Source organism: Empidonax traillii, unplaced genomic scaffold (assembly GCF_003031625.1).
Source record: "Empidonax traillii isolate 1590-97213 ecotype Southwest subspecies unplaced genomic scaffold, ASM303162v1 scaffold1234:size156366, whole genome shotgun sequence".
NCBI lineage: Eukaryota > Metazoa > Chordata > Aves > Passeriformes > Tyrannidae > Empidonax > Empidonax traillii.
Window position 1 is genome coordinate 55,608 of NW_020956427.1, and position 14,989 is coordinate 70,596.

The 14,989-nt window shown below is 42.4% G+C and overlaps 1 protein-coding gene and 1 long non-coding RNA gene across 2 annotated transcripts; one reads left to right on the forward strand and one right to left on the reverse strand.

Annotated features, from left to right (window-relative positions):
* Window positions 1-1,775: 1,775 nt before the first annotated feature.
* Window positions 1,776-9,667, reverse strand: CSRP3 (cysteine and glycine rich protein 3). Its single transcript, XM_027906008.1, has 5 exons — window positions 9,537-9,667; window positions 5,811-5,979; window positions 4,236-4,371; window positions 3,475-3,568; window positions 1,776-2,366 (listed from the first exon to the last, which is right to left on the reverse strand). The coding sequence occupies exons 1-5, from the start codon at window positions 9,646-9,648 to the stop codon at window positions 2,287-2,289; spliced, it is 591 nt and encodes a 196-aa protein (XP_027761809.1). The 5' UTR covers window positions 9,649-9,667; the 3' UTR covers window positions 1,776-2,286.
* Window positions 6,540-8,751, forward strand: LOC114069313. Its single transcript, XR_003573755.1, has 3 exons — window positions 6,540-6,836; window positions 7,575-7,688; window positions 8,655-8,751. It is a non-coding gene; the product is annotated as an uncharacterized LOC114069313 (long non-coding RNA).
* Window positions 9,668-14,989: the final 5,322 nt, after the last annotated feature.

The window sequence follows — 14,989 nt, forward strand, 5'->3', positions numbered from 1 at the left end:
ATAAACAACCCACCAGACCCCTGAACCCTCCAGAGGCAGTTTGCCCAGGAGCCCAGAATTGTCTGTGGATTAGAGAGTACTGGCAGCTGCCTGTGCCTGACCCCAGCCTGGCACTGTCCACAGGGACACACTGGGCAAAGACCATGACAAGGAACAAAACCCCTTCCTGCCAGAGGGTTTGTCCTGTGCAAATCAAAAATTGGGGCAGCAATTGGACTTGGGCCATCAGTCAGCTGCTCTTCCCCCAGAAAGCACCATCCCTGTGGGCATTAACGACGTGCCCTGTGCCCACCGCTCACTGTGCACCCAACTGAAACCAGAGCAAGTCTTGCTTTGCTTGGAAGAGCTTGAAATGACTTTTAAAAAAATTAAATTATCTCTTCTTTTTTTCCTTTCAGGTGATGGAGTTGCCTCTCTGGGTGTGTGCTGAGCTCTGGCTGCAGGGGACTGTCAGGCCTTGGTGGTGGTGCATTCATGTTCTTCTCACTGGGAAACTGGAGATAGTTATTAATGATATTGCAGAAATGTTTTCTGAAACCTGTCCCCTTCTTTCTGCCTTTTGCTGATACATCTTCTCCTGCTGCCTTTGAATTTACAGCCTCGTTGCAGCTCCCAACTGGCAAAACCTGGGGTGACTCAGTGGGGACAGAGGTGATATTTTTATCTGAAAACTTGGGGTAATTTCTAGGGGATACAGCAATTGTTTTGGTAGGAAAGCGTGTTTAACCCCACTGGCCCAAGCTGTCTTTGCACCAGCTGGGGCCAGAGGTTCAAGGCAATCCAAAGCAAGCCCTGCTTGGCCTCTGAATCCCAGGGTAAGTTCTCCAAGCTGCTCCTTGAGGACTAAAGGTACATTAAAATGGAACCAAGAGCGCTAAGAAGTTTCCTGTGAATCCCAGTATTGTTGTCCTAGGATTTTGAACAGGTTTTGAAGCTGTGGATGGCAAAAATGGCTTTGCTTTCTTCCTTTGGACGAGTCCCTCGGTAGGATTTGGGATTTCTTTGGGTTTTGAGTCCCTCCCAGTGGCCCTGACACCGATCAGGAGCTGGCAGGACAAACAGACTGAGAGTGGCTCCAAGTGCTTTCAAAACCACGTTGGTACCCTCTGCTTTATCCTTGCAGATAGTAAAAGGCAATTACATTTGAAATCTAAGGTGAATGTTCATATTTAAAAACTTAATATGATGGTTACATTGTAATCTTGTTTCTTATGCTGTGAAAACCTCCGATGAGTCTTTGTATTTGAAAGGTTTACATGTAATAAAATAGAGCTTTTTATTTTTTATTTTATTTATTCATATGCCCTGTGAGTGTATGAAGATGGGTAAGTTCATGATGGAAAAATAGCAATGTATATAAAAAGAGGGAATTATTACCAGCTGCATGCATAGATCTTTAATGGCTGATGTCAGCCAAGAAGAGGCTACAGTGTCAGTTTGGGAGGGCCCCTGGGGCACTGGGGTGAATGTAAGTCAAAGTTGGTAGCAATGAAAACCCACAGGGAAAGAGGTCAAGGTGAGAAAATTAAAGTTAAATACCATCTAGACAACATAAGAGTCAAGTAGTGCAATGGAATGCAATTCTTGTAGTTAAGAAATGGGGGATTTGGTTCATCTTGAAATCTGCAACATTGTGGAATACAAAAGCACAATCAAATTTAAATAACAATAATGTGAAGCAGTCAGTACTTTATTGTAGCCTAAAAACAGACAGTAACAAAACTTACAACGCTGCATCCTAGGAAAGCTTTGTTTTTCTTTGGAAATACCTCCCCTTGGTAGAAAGAATTTCAAACCCTTTTTAATTGTCTCAAGGTGAATAACCTCTACCTGTAACCTACAACACAAAATGCCAACATGTTCAAAACACACCTAGGAGTTTGGTAGGAATAGAGTAACATTGTGAACAGAGGGAAATACAATAATATTAAAATAGCTGGAACCCTCAGACCCTGCACTCCATAAGGTACCTCGATGGGACACTAAGCTGAGTCTAAAACTCCAGTCTAAAATGTGCTAAATACTAGTTTAAGAAGCAATAATATTACACAAGGGATTTTTTTGTCTTTGTTTACTATAAAACAGACACAAAGCTATCACTGTACCTTTGTAACCTAATCTAAGAATTTCTTAAGATATAAGCTCACAAATTCTTCCTGCAGGGTGGAAAATCTTGCCCCAAATGCCCTGTGTTCTTAGCAATATGTGATGTTTAATGTTTTACTTGAGCAGCTCTCACTTGGTGGCATCAGCATCAGTTTGTGAGACTGCTGCATCCATTTCTTCTCATTCACATTCTTTCTTTTCCACTTGAGTGAGGCCACCAAACCCGATTCCTTTGGGACCGAAATTTTTTGCATAGCAAACTGCAAAAGAAGGAGGGGGTGGGGGGGGGAAGATGTTTGTGAATTCTGAATGTTCTCAGGTAGGGGTAAATGCCTTTTGGTTTTAGTTTTTAGATCACTACCAAATTTGAGTCAATAAAAGGAAGGAAATCTGAAATAGCCTATTTCCCACGAGTGCTGGTGGGTTTTAATTGTGAAACTGAAATCACGTGTTTGAATTACACAAAAGTCTCATCTGGTGATCTCAAAAAAAAAAAAATTAAGGAACTACAGATTTATATTTTCATTAAAGCTGTTTTCCTATCTGAAAATACTCGGTAAAACTTGGTCTGGTGAGTCATACAGGCTGAGTAAGTGAGTCAGGGATTTTCCAGGAGGTAAAAGAACAGGAGCATAGATCTGAAACTGCTGATGAGCATTTAAACCATTCCAGTTGAACTGTGTGTTGCTAAGTTTGTGCATAGTTTTTTGTCACAGCTCTGCTAAGGAAGCAGTAGTAATGGTCAGCATGTTTCTCCAGATGTGGTGATTTGCTCACTCGTGGCTGACAGATTGTACCCAAAGTCACAGAACTTAAATATTCTTCTTTAGGGCTCTCTATAAAGTTTAGCCTGGGGTACAAAACCTTGGCATATTTTTCCCCCTCTAGCTGTTTCTGGGAGTCAAGTAAAGTCTATGAACTTTCTGGATTTGAAAACATCTAGAAATATAATTTAGTATCAATGCATTATCTTCTGTGCTACCAATACAGTGGAAGTATCTTTAATTGGCAAGAATTCCAGATGACCTCTGAAGATCTGTATCTATGTGGATTTTTTATTTTGCTGAGTGAGATGGTGCAGGTGAACAGGTGAGCCTGCCCAGCAGATATGGCCAATGTTCTGTAAGAAGATCTGAGGGTAGATCTGAGGGATATTTGTAGAAAAATCACAGCTTTAAACTTTAAATGTCGATAGCATGAGCTGCAATTGCAACATCACCACGGCTCTTTGCTTTGCTTTCAGAAAGTTGTTTAAAAAAAAAAAAAAGGCAAAATGAAATTTCCTGAAGTTGTTAAGCATGGAACAAGGTAAGTCATGATGGCCTTGCCAGGTCTAAAGAGGACTAATTTTAGCTCTGCAGCTCTCACCTTTACAGTAGAGCTCTCCGTCTTTGTCCGTAACATTCGTGGATTCCAAACTCTTGCCACAAATAGCGCAGCGGAAACACGTCTTGTGCCAAGGCTGAGGAGATGAAGACAATTCATTGTGTATCACAGAAAGGGCAAAGAAGCCAAGAACTGCTGCTTTTTGCGATGTGAAAAGGTTAAAATCTTTTTGTTGATCTCGTGGCTTCCGCTTTTAGTCACCCCAGGTTAGTCTTTTTTCCAGTTACTTTAAGAGTAACTTCAAGAGTCACCGAGTGACTTTGTTATTGATGCACACTTGTTAATGGAGGCCTAGTAAAAAGCAGGGAGCTGGAGATACTGCTCTCGTTTTGGCCACTTCTTCAGTGTGCAGAGATCACATTCTAGTGAGAGTTCCTCTAGGAGAGAGCTTTGCATGTCATTTGGGAAAGGCTTCTGCTTTTCTGGTTACAGGATCTCTTTAATGTATCTGTAATTGCCACTGCAGATAAATGTTTATAAATATCCCCCAGAGGTGGAGGAGGAGCCAGGCTGTACAGCAGCCAGGGGTTGTTCTTCAGACATCAAAAAGAAGGGAAAAGATGAAGAAAATTTACAAAAAAGCACTTGATTTCAGACCTGAAAGTATATCCCACTCGAGCAATTTGCTACTTCATGTTTTCTTCATCGAGACTATGAGTGAAAATTTGAATGATCAAGGAACTATTAGCTACAGTTTATCACCCTTATAAAACTGTGTTTCTAGTGCTGAAGTGACTACTTACTTTTCCTCCTCCCATGATCTTCTCTGCAGCATACACTGACTTGCCACAACGGGGACATTTATCCACATCTACCATCTTTTTGGCAAACTTGGAAGCATTAGTTGGTGTAGAAGGGCGAGCAGGCTTTGGCGACCCCCTAAAACACAAGGTTTCAGTGCTTTTTAAATGCTGCTTCAAATGTTACCTTCCTTAGAAAAAGTATTTCATGGGGTTTTTTTGGTAAGGGATGAAAAATACTAAATTGCCGTTATGTGACGTGCAAACTGGGGATAAAAAGGGAGAAAATCAAAGTACTCTAGTGAATTCTGTGTTGTGTGATGGAAAAGCTGCTACTGTAGGCTCTGATGTTACCTGTTCTGGGCTGAGCACATGGAGCTGACAGCAGCTGACATGCAGAAAGGATTGCATTTAATGAAAAGTGAGAATAAAAAACAGTGTTGTTTTATGGAGAGGCAAGAAGGAAAATACAAGCAGAAGACCACTCTGTCCTTTGTAACTGGCTGTCTGCTGTTGCTCAATGAGTGGAAAATAAAAACACAGATGTTTTGCATGCAGATGTTTCATTAGGCAGTGAAACATTTGGGCAAGGGAACTGGGGTTTTTACCTGGCCCAGGGTCAAAAGCAACATCAGAGGAGTAGCTTTGCTTTGTGTTTCTGGCCGTTGTGCATTATGGGTTTGTGCTTAAAGCCTTTCACAGGACGATTTCTGAATGACTGGATTGCTGGACTGGCAACAGGTCATTATATCTACAGGATGTGACAGTTTTTGATGCAGAACTCTGCCCACAGTGGCTTCATATCGCACAAGGAGCCGCATTTGAATACATTGTTTAAGCTTTTATTCCCTACACAGCATACTGGTTAATTGGTTTCCTCATAGTTAGACCAGAAGGAAGCGTTGCTGATTTGGAAATGTGCAGCTTTGAGAATTGTAAAAAAAAAAAAAAAAAAAAAAAACCAAATAAAAAAAACACCAAACACAAATCCTGTAAAAATGTACTGTCAGAGCTAATTATGTGCTTTTGGAAGATGGTATCCCATTAGAATTCCTTTGTTCAAACACATCCTCAGTGTGTTTGTAAGTGTTATTCAAGCCACAGGGAGGATTTAGAAATGTTATTTCCCCCACTGAGAGGAGAGCTAGCAGTATGTGGTAGTGTGATTATTTCTCTTAAGAGTAAAACCTAACTGGATTTTAGCCTCTGACAGCAAAAAAAAAAAAGAAAAAATATACATATATTCTCATTTTCTATAGTGAATGTGACTTTACCACTGTGCTACAAATGGCAACATACAATTGCAGTGGATATTTACAGCTGTGGTGGCATATAAAGGCCGCTTCTGCACAATAATTGCCTATTGAAGGAGAAAATAATTTGTAAAGAAGCCTTAGAGAGACTGAGCATCATTAAAAACTGGTAAATTACCGTGCCCCTGGAAGGAAAGGCTGTAGGAAAGCCTGCTCTGCTGCTTACGCTGGGTGTTGTTATGGAGACAGAATAAAATACCTAAAACACCCTCCTAAGAGGCAAAGTAGGGCCAGACAAAGGTGCTGTCGGTGGGGATTAACTCACTGTTGCAGGTTCAAGCCCAGGTGGTCTCCGGTGTCAGTGCTGAGGCATCCGGCCCCTTGCCCGAAGCCGACGCCTTTGGGACCGTATTTCCTCCCGTAGCAGGTCTTGCAGTAGATTTCGGACTCGTGAGCTGCCACTGTGGTGCTGTCCAGAGCTTTCCTGCAGGCCACTGGGTACAGGCAGAGAGAGGCATCTGTCAACACCTGCGTTTTCACATTTGTATTCATGCGGTTTAGAGTAGTTACAGTTAGTGTTGGCCGGGGTTTTTTACCTTTAAAAATATAGAACAAGGAGCTGGTCGGTGTAAAACTTGACTGGGCTGTGGCTAAAATAGGTTGTGTGCACACAGCAGGCTCCTGTTTTGCCTCTCTGAAGTTACAGTGTAACCCCAGGGAAATCGTGGGCTTGGCAAGGCAATTTGTCTAGGTCTGTGAAGTTAAGATGGATTCGAGATAACCATCCTAAACTCCTTTAAAAAAAAAGGGGGGGAAAGGAGGTTGCAGGGGCACTGATTCCACTGTGCATCTGGACCTTTCAAAATATTCTCTCTTGAGTCTGTGGTGGCTTTCTCAGCTCAGCCCAGGCTATTTGTTTCTAAAAGAGGCTTTGACATAATACCATGTCCAGAGTCAGGTAGGATATGTTGTTGGTTTTTTTTTTGTTTGTTTGTTTGGGTTGTTTTTTTGTTGTTGTTGTTGTTTTTTACTATTATTTGTTTATTTTAGCTGTGGCACCAAGGCAGAGCAAGTAAATCTCAGCTCCGTTGGGCTTCCTCTGGGATGACAGGAGTATGACTAAAGCCATTCCCAAAACAGAGACCTCTTACAAGTGGTGTTTGTTACAGAAAAATATTGCTTGGCTTAGCTCGCTAGGAAAGATCTGGGAGACCTTTGGACAGAAGATGCCATAGGAATGCCCAGCTTTCACCGGGGAATACAAGTTATGTCCTCCGCAGCACTGCTTTAAGCCAAGCCTCAGCTTTGGAAGGATTAGACTCTACTAACAGCTGCTTATTTGGGGACCCTGGTAAGTGAGAATCTATGCTTTGAGCAAGTACATGTCCTGCAGAGGGCGTTCCAGTCATGCGTGAGCTGTGGACAGCTTGGAAATTCGAGTTTCTTAGTTCATGTACGCCCCAGAAAGCTGTGAAATACAGAAGTATTGACGGTGGCTGGAAGTGCAAGCTCTAGAGGAGCCAGCTGAGGGTTTGATTAGTCCCTTGCCCCTATGTTTAGTTTAAATATCCTCCTGTGAGTCAAATTCATCCACCTCAGGTAATTTAAGCCAATACTGGAATCTCTGTGGCTTTAATTATAGAACCCTGGAATGGTTTGGGTTGGAAGGCACTTTAAAAATCATCCAGTTCCAACCCCCTGTTATGGACAGGGACACCTTCTGATAGACCAGACTGCATAAAACACTACTCACGTGTCCCCAGCCCTCTGCTTATCTTTGGCTTTCCTCCTCCCTGTACTGCACAGAGGGGAAAATGTTTTGCAAAGACCTTTATAGTTAATAGAGATAAAATGAAGGGCTTCTGTAAATGTGTGAATCTGATCCCCTCGTGCTCCAGTCTCTTCTGCTCGGAGATGGTAATTATGTTTGCTAAGGGAGTTAAGGGATGATGGAAACTCTAGCAGCAGATAAAGTGTTTCTATTTCTGGCACCTCGGGGATAGGGTATCAATTCACCACAACAGATGGAGCAGAAGCCCTTGAAGTGCTATTGTTGAAATAACTTTGAGACCTGTCGTCTGCCCAACAGATCCTGGTCACCCTCCGGCACCGAGGAGGCTCGGGTTGACAGTGTGAGGTCCTGCCAAATGTCCCTCACAGCTGCAGCTTGAGCAAAACCTGACAGGGAAACAACAATCTGCAGGTGAACAGCAGCACGGGAGGCAGGGACTGCTGGAAAGAGGTTTCTCTCTCATGACTTTCGTAGGGGAAAACTGTGCAGCAGAGAGAGTGTGATTTAGAGTTTAGCTTGTCTGATTCTTCCCGTGTCAACAGATTGCTTTGCATTGTTTATGATTTTGCTGAAATTGAACTCTTTGGTTAAAAACTACTGCTCTGTTTTGTCTGATTTGTCAAATATTATGTAAAATATGTGACATGTTTGCAATATTTTTAATACTGAAATATAGGAAAGCTCAGCTAAACAGGTTAACTCTTTCCATACCTGAGATTACTCTGGGGAGGATTGGTTTCCTTCTGTTGAGAAATGAAATCCTATAATTGGTTCATAGAAAAGCCCTTGAATGTGATACATGATCCTGAGGCATCCAGAGCTGCTGAACAGTGTGTGTGAATCATGGTAAAAGTAAAGCCAATTACCATACCTCTCATGTGCCAGCTGGGCTTAGATGCATCTTTACTTTTTGACCTTAAACATATTTCTGATGGGAGTACTTTTTTTAGTATCTAACCTATCAGTAATTTAGCTCAGACTTACAAAGGAAAGATAAGTAGGATAAAATATCCACAACAGAATACACAACCATCTAAGCAACCAAAAAAGCCACCGAAACAAACCAAACTGTTGTCAGAATGTGATGTATGTATATTGTTTATCACGAATCACTAAAAAAAAAAATCAGTTATACTAAGAATGAAATTTAAAAATGAGAAATATTATTAACTATGTTCTATTAGGACAGATGCTTATTTTTATTAGTTTCTCTGATTTTTAATATTAATTATTATAAACTGCACATGGAAGCAATAAGAAGGCACCAGTTGAGACTGGGATTTTTTTTTTTTCTTTTACCATTCTGTAAGAATTGGCTGAAGGTCGTCAGATAACTGAAGAGCTTTTGAAGGAATTCTTTCTTATTCTGCCTTTTAGGCATCACTTGCAGGGCACTTGAAGAAAGCCTCCTGTGTGTCCTTTGAAACTTGTTCTGCATTGACTGCATCATGTCAGCAAAGTGTGTAATAACCTCATACCTTCTTTCCTTCCAGGAAAAGAGGGTGAGAAATTGGATTCAGTGGAATTTATGCTGCAGAGGTACTAAATCTCAAGCATTGTCTGCATCTACCCTTCATCTACTTTTACTTCTTAGCAAATTGTTTGCTCTCTCTCCACAGAGGGCAAGCAGAGCTGAATTGATACCTTCTCTCTGATTATTTTGTTTGTTTGTTTGTTTCTTTAAGTGCTAGCTCATCTGCAGAGAAAGCAAGATTTCTGGAAGCCACCTGCCCAACATCACAGTGGAGTGTGGGAGGGAAAGAGCAAGTGAGAGGGAAATACGAGGAGGAGGAGACTAAGGTAAGTGCAGAGTGTTGGGAGGAGGTTTTGATGCCACCAGGATGATGTCTTGCAGCTTTTCTGTGTGAAATGGATTAATGTTAGGGCTCACTGTCAAAGTAATCATGTCCTCTAACAGCCTAATAACACATCCTTCTGTCTGATGAGTGTTTGTTTAGTTCTGCTGGACTTTTTAACTTGAAGCAAACCTGTAATATGCCGAGTTGTGGGACAGAGGGGAAGGTTTTTTTGGGAGACGGGCCCTAATACCATGACCCTGCAGCACCTGAGTGTCCCTAACAAAAACCAGCTAATCCTTGGAAAGAGAAAATCCAGGAGCCCAAGATGCAGGTTGCTTGGGGTAAAGGGCTAAAAAACTGCCTGCACAGTAATACAAAAGCAAACGTGCTAGAACTGATGGAAGGTTTTATACAGAGCTGTGGGGATGTTGTGAAGTCGAACCAGGGCAGGCCAGCTTACTGCAGAGGAAGCAGGACTTGTGGAAGCTCCTTCCATTGCACTGGATTTCCTCGGCGTGGTACACGGTCTTCTCACAGGCACCACATTTGGCTCCGCCCCCCCAGTTCGGCATCCTGTCTCTGAGAGGTAACCTAGAAAATCAAATTGCAAAGTGAATTATTTCAAACAGAACAGCTCGATTTAAAAAAAAAAAAAAGAAAAAGGTATTGTATTTTTCCCCCTCTCCAGTCAACTGCTCTTGCATACTTGCAATGCATTTTCCATCAAATAGTCATTTTCTGTACCCCAGTGTAGCCTTTTCCCCCTCAGTTTTTGCTTAGTGTGGGTTGATCTGGTTTTTGAGGCAAATTTTAATGAAGGGTAGCAAACCCTTTGAAGCTTTACTGGAGTTGGAGCAAAAGTGTGGACAGTATTTGGCATTAAATTTTCTACAGAACAGTTTCCTACCTCGACTCTCTGTTAGCAGGTAGACTGTTTATACCTCTCCAAAGCAAGTGCTGCTTCATCCACTACCCCATGAGCTGCCTTGGTCACATGTTTTTTTGCCAGCATGATATTTTTTTATACAGTTCATACCTGGCTAATTCCACCTTGAAGTTTAACAAGGGCACTTTAACGAGGACGCATCAACAGAAACACGTTGTTTGTTGCTTTCCTGAATTCCTCACGAGGCAGCTGCAAGGTCCCTGTGCTGCTCAGCCATTGTAAGGTTATAACAGTCAGGTTCCTAAGGTGCTTAAGGCAGGTTTTTTTCTTTCTTTGCCAGTTGTTTTTGAAATCTGAACATAAGGGAAAAGAAGAGCAGTGGTTGCTGTTGCGGTGACTGTCGAAGTGACTTGGCCAAGGTCACGGGAGGGCAGTGTGAGGGGCAGGAGCCCAGCTCAGGTGGCCTGGTGGCTCAGTGCCCTTCCTGATGATTGTGCTATCACACATCAGAAACGAGCCCAGCCCTCAGGCTGCCCTTCTGTTTTCTTGTTTGAGTCATCGTTTCTGGAAAGGCTGGGACGTCATCTTGTCACCTGCACGTCATATTATCAGGTTGTTCCAAGCTCCTGGCACAGGCCTTCCTTCTCCTTCTTGGAAAACCACTCACCTTCTTATTATAGTTATTTTGAAGCCTGCTTGTGCTATTTGTGTTTGATTAAATTCACCATAAGATACTTCCAACTAGGAAAAGGGTTTTGAAGGCTGAATCGGGGCTGCCACCTGAGGATTTTCTTCTGAGGTCAAGTGAGAGATAGAGGGGAGTTTGCAGTGATCTAAATCACAGTAGTGATGTAACATAAGCCAGTATTTTCAATCACTTGCATTTTAGACTAATATTTTACTATATATTCACCCTGGACACTAATGTCCCCTGCTTATCATCATCTTAGTGACTTCTGTAATCTTCTGAATTTCAGAATGAAACGAACAATGTTTATGTGCCAGCTCTGCAACCTGGAGAGAATTCTTTTTGGCAACTAACACCAAAAATCCTACAATGGTATAAGAGACACAGCTGTCCAGCTAAAGGAAGGTGGCATGGGAGTGTGTGCACACACTGAAGCCACAGCACCAGAGACACGGCAATGTGAGCAGGTTTTGCAGTCAGTGTTTGATAACAGTGCAGGTACCAGCACATCCAAGCCTCTCTGCCTTAGCACAACAGTGATTAGTATCTCCTTAACCCTGTGTAATTAAATAGTCTCTGTTGTGACTGGTACCTGTGGGTAGACAGCACACCTGTCATCCTCATGCAGGATCCAACCTCCCCTCCTCTTTGTGAGGCTGATTTATGCTCAGCTGAACACCCTCCCCAGCTCAGTCAGCCCAGTCCTTTGCTGTCACACAGCAGCACCATCATTAATCTTTTCCAGACCCTCTCAGCTCTCTTGGGAGGCTGCTCATGAACTGCCATGGCAGTTCCAAAACAGTAATGATGCAAAAGGGAAAAGAAAACTCAGCTTTCCTCTAATTCTGTTTATTTGTAGTGTAACGACTAAGAATATGAAGCTGGAGTAAGAAACATATATTGGATTTGATCCCTCTCACTCAGTGAAGCCTTTACTGAACAGCACTGCTAAATTCTTTTTTCATTTCTTTTAAATGTGAGACAAAGGCACAGAGAGAAATCTTTCATATAGGTAGAATCTTATTCTCATTCCACCATTCTATATTTTTTAAGTACTTTCATACTGGTGCCATTTTCTCTTACGAAAATAGCTCAAGTGACACTTCAAACATTTTTAAAAGAAGGAAGAGAGACTGGGGGTAAAAATCGGTTTTGTGACACTTCCTTGAAAATTAAAATGAGATTTCTGTGTTCGCGGTGTTCCCTTTCAAATCGGGTTTCCAGCGGAATCCCTTCCCAGCTGAGGCAGCGCTGGCAGCTGCCAGGGAGGTTGGTACCTCTGGTCTCTGCAAAGCTGTTTGTGCTGTGTTAGTTCCCCTCAAAGGCAAACCAAGCATCTCTGTCTTTGGCAACGGGATAGCTGTTGGAAAGCAGCTCCAATTACATCATTAGCTGAAGGGGGAAAAATAATCTCTGAAAAAGTCTGATAATGTGTGATAGTGAGCCTTGTGCTGTCAGGGGCCGTGGTTAGAGCTCTTAGAAGAACCATTGTCCCTGAGGATAATTATAGTAACATGACTGGGCATGCATACACATTTTCCATGTTTTCTTGGCATCACCTGATGGGAAGCTGGAGGAGGAAGGAGAAAGTCACAGTAAAACTATTCCCATAAGGATGCCGGGGTAGGAAGAGCAGTGTATGCCACGATGTGTGCTCTGGCTGGAGTAACAGCTGGGTGAGGTACCAGGGCAGGTCCTGTCCTTGCTTTGATCATCTCTCTGGACACTGAACTGCAGTGCCATCCCTGTGGATGCTGCCTGTGCAAATAAACTCCACAGGGTACATGGCATTCGTAGTTTTCTGCTCCTCTAAACTCTAGCTCCATCCTCACAACGTGCAAATGGAACTCGGTCTCCCACTTGCCAGCAGAAAAAAAAAAAAAAACCAAAAATCTTCATTTCACATAATTTCCTTGGATGTCAGTATCTAAATCCCCTTGAAATTCCCTGAACTTAGTTGTCTTAATCTGGTTAACTTGCAATGTCTGCTCACCACATGGTGCTTGTTAAATTCTGGTGATCTAGCGGGAAGTAGGGCGGACTCATCCTAAACGTAATAAATGTGTTTATTTACTATTAAATAAACTTTTGAGTGTTAGTACTGCAGCTCATGGTACTGTTAAGCTGGAGGAGTGTTCTTGTACTCGCTCTGTTACTATTCTGCAGCTTGTATCATTCCTCAACATGCAGTTACTATAGGGAGTGGGTTTTATATTGTGCAGCCAGGGATACATGCCTCCCGTTATTTAGAGCTTATATCACTACTATATAGGCCAGGCTTGGAGCAAGGGAGCCTTTGAAGTGCTTGTGTGCTCTGCTCGGGCATGGAAACATTGTGAGCCGTCTTCTTTTGGGCTGTTAGTCATACTGTACCAATCTGGGTGTCACATCGCTGTCACCGAGTGCCTTCCTCTAATCAAAGTGCTATTGATAAGAGTATAACCCAAAAATATATTTAGATCCCCTGAGCTCAGTGGGTGGTGGATGCAGTGCTGGCCTGATGCAGTTGTGTAGAGGAATAAAAGGCAGTGTAAGGTAAGTAAAAGGCCAGACTGTGCTGCAGGTGAAAAAAAGGTGTTGAAAGTAGTTTTTTTGGTGCTTCTGTTCTAAACACAAGGCTTTCCTTTCTACATGCTGGTGGATTGGACAGTCTGGAGCTCAGGCCTTATCTGAATGGGCTACAGAAGTCGTGTGTTGTGTGGCTGGGAGGATTATCTCGGGTGCCACATGTGCTGCAGGATGGCTTTGAAGGGGATAAACAGAATAGGAAATGTTGGTCTTTGTGAGCACTTGGTAGTAGAATTGCTGGATGGGGATGATGGGTAGGGTGTGCCTTCCATCTGTCTCTTCATTTCAGTCCCAGCTACATGGTTTGTCTGGACTCAAAGAATACCAGTGCCTTACCTAATGAATGAGCAGTAATGGTATCAAATCCAAATATCCCTGCCCACACTGAAATGCGAGTATCAGGGCTGCATTTGAAATTCTTATCCCCTCTGAAGTCCGTGGGAGATGCCAGTGCAGCCAGGAGTTCACTCTGATATCTAATCACAGCCCTGCTGTGACCTGTCCTGTGACCACCAGTGACTCATTTGACCCTCCTCGCTGTAACTCGCCCCACCAGCCCCGTGGGGGTAATAATATATCTCTTCCTTTATACAGTAGCAACAAAATGCTGCTGTAGTTTCTCTCTTTCTCTGCAACCAACACTCACGGGGAGATTTTATCTCGACTGGTCTGCAGTGCAAGGCACAGTTCCTGCCACTGCATCTCCAACAGCCTGGAGGTGTTTCTGTCGAAATCCAGTCCCTTGCAGGCTGAGTTCTCTCTCAGCAGGACAGATTCCCAACAGAGGAAACGTTTGTGTTTGAAGGCTGAGCTCATTGATATTGTTATTGTTTATACTCATATTTTTTCTCATTCGTTCAGTGGGCTTTGGATACAGGTGAATTTTAAGTTTATTAATTAGTGCCATACCTTCCAAGTTATCAGTTATTTTCTAGCATAGGGATGCCACGTTTCTTTTGAAGCTTCCTTGATGCACACTTTTGCAGAAATTTAAGTTTGCATCTCCAAAAAATATGGTACCCTGACAAGGCACTTCATTCATCCTACAAGTAGGACAAGGTACTACTTTGTTCTGACTTAAAAACCAGTGACACCCCACACTCACAAATTTGTAAATACGTGCTCGGAGTTCAGTTTGATCCATGTGGCTGTGGAAAGCTGCATCCTGCTGTACAAATGTCCCATTCCTTTTTCCAGACCTAGTCCTGGGCTATCAGCTTTCACTTTTCCTTCCATGAGATCCTTCTCTAAATCCTTTTACTGTGCACTGAAGTCTTTTAAGTGCCAAGTAAAGCTATTACCTACTTTGAAATAGCACCGTGATGATTAAGACACAGAATTATTTTATGTACATACAAGGCTTATTCTTTGAAAAGCTTTCTACCTAAGGGTAAAATTATTTCAAAGTAAAAACATGTATTTCTTTATTTAAATTATTGGGGCTTTTCTGAAGCCTTGATCAATCCCACTCTCTTGTAACGCTTAAGTGATGGAGGTGGGAATAATTCTGTCATCCTGCATCCAGTTGTCTAGCCATTTTCTGCTAAGTCTGCATAGAAGTTTTATTCCTATTTGATATAAAGCCAATTGGTCACTAACATTAAATATTTTGAAGGCTGAGGGGGGGTGTTTTGGTTTTTTTCCTTCTACATTACTATTAAGCGAGAAATCACGAAAGCACCCAAATTTGTATGCTTTGTACCTATGCTTTTTAAAACCAAATCATCTTTAGAACAAATAATTCAGTAGCTTTTAAAACACAATTTTTAAG

Bases quoted from the DNA above. Each gene is read 5' to 3' on its own strand.
- CSRP3 (XM_027906008.1), bottom strand. From the start codon at position 9,648: ATGCCGAACTGGGGGGGCGGAGCCAAATGTGGTGCCTGTGAGAAGACC. The intron at 5,980-9,536 runs GTAAGCTGGCCT...GCCTGTACCCAG, and splicing joins CAAGTCCTGCTTCCTCTGCA to TGGCCTGCAGGAAAGCTCTG. The intron at 4,372-5,810 runs GTGAGTTAATCC...CTTGTGTTTTAG, and splicing joins CTGGGCTTGAACCTGCAACA to GGGGTCGCCAAAGCCTGCTC.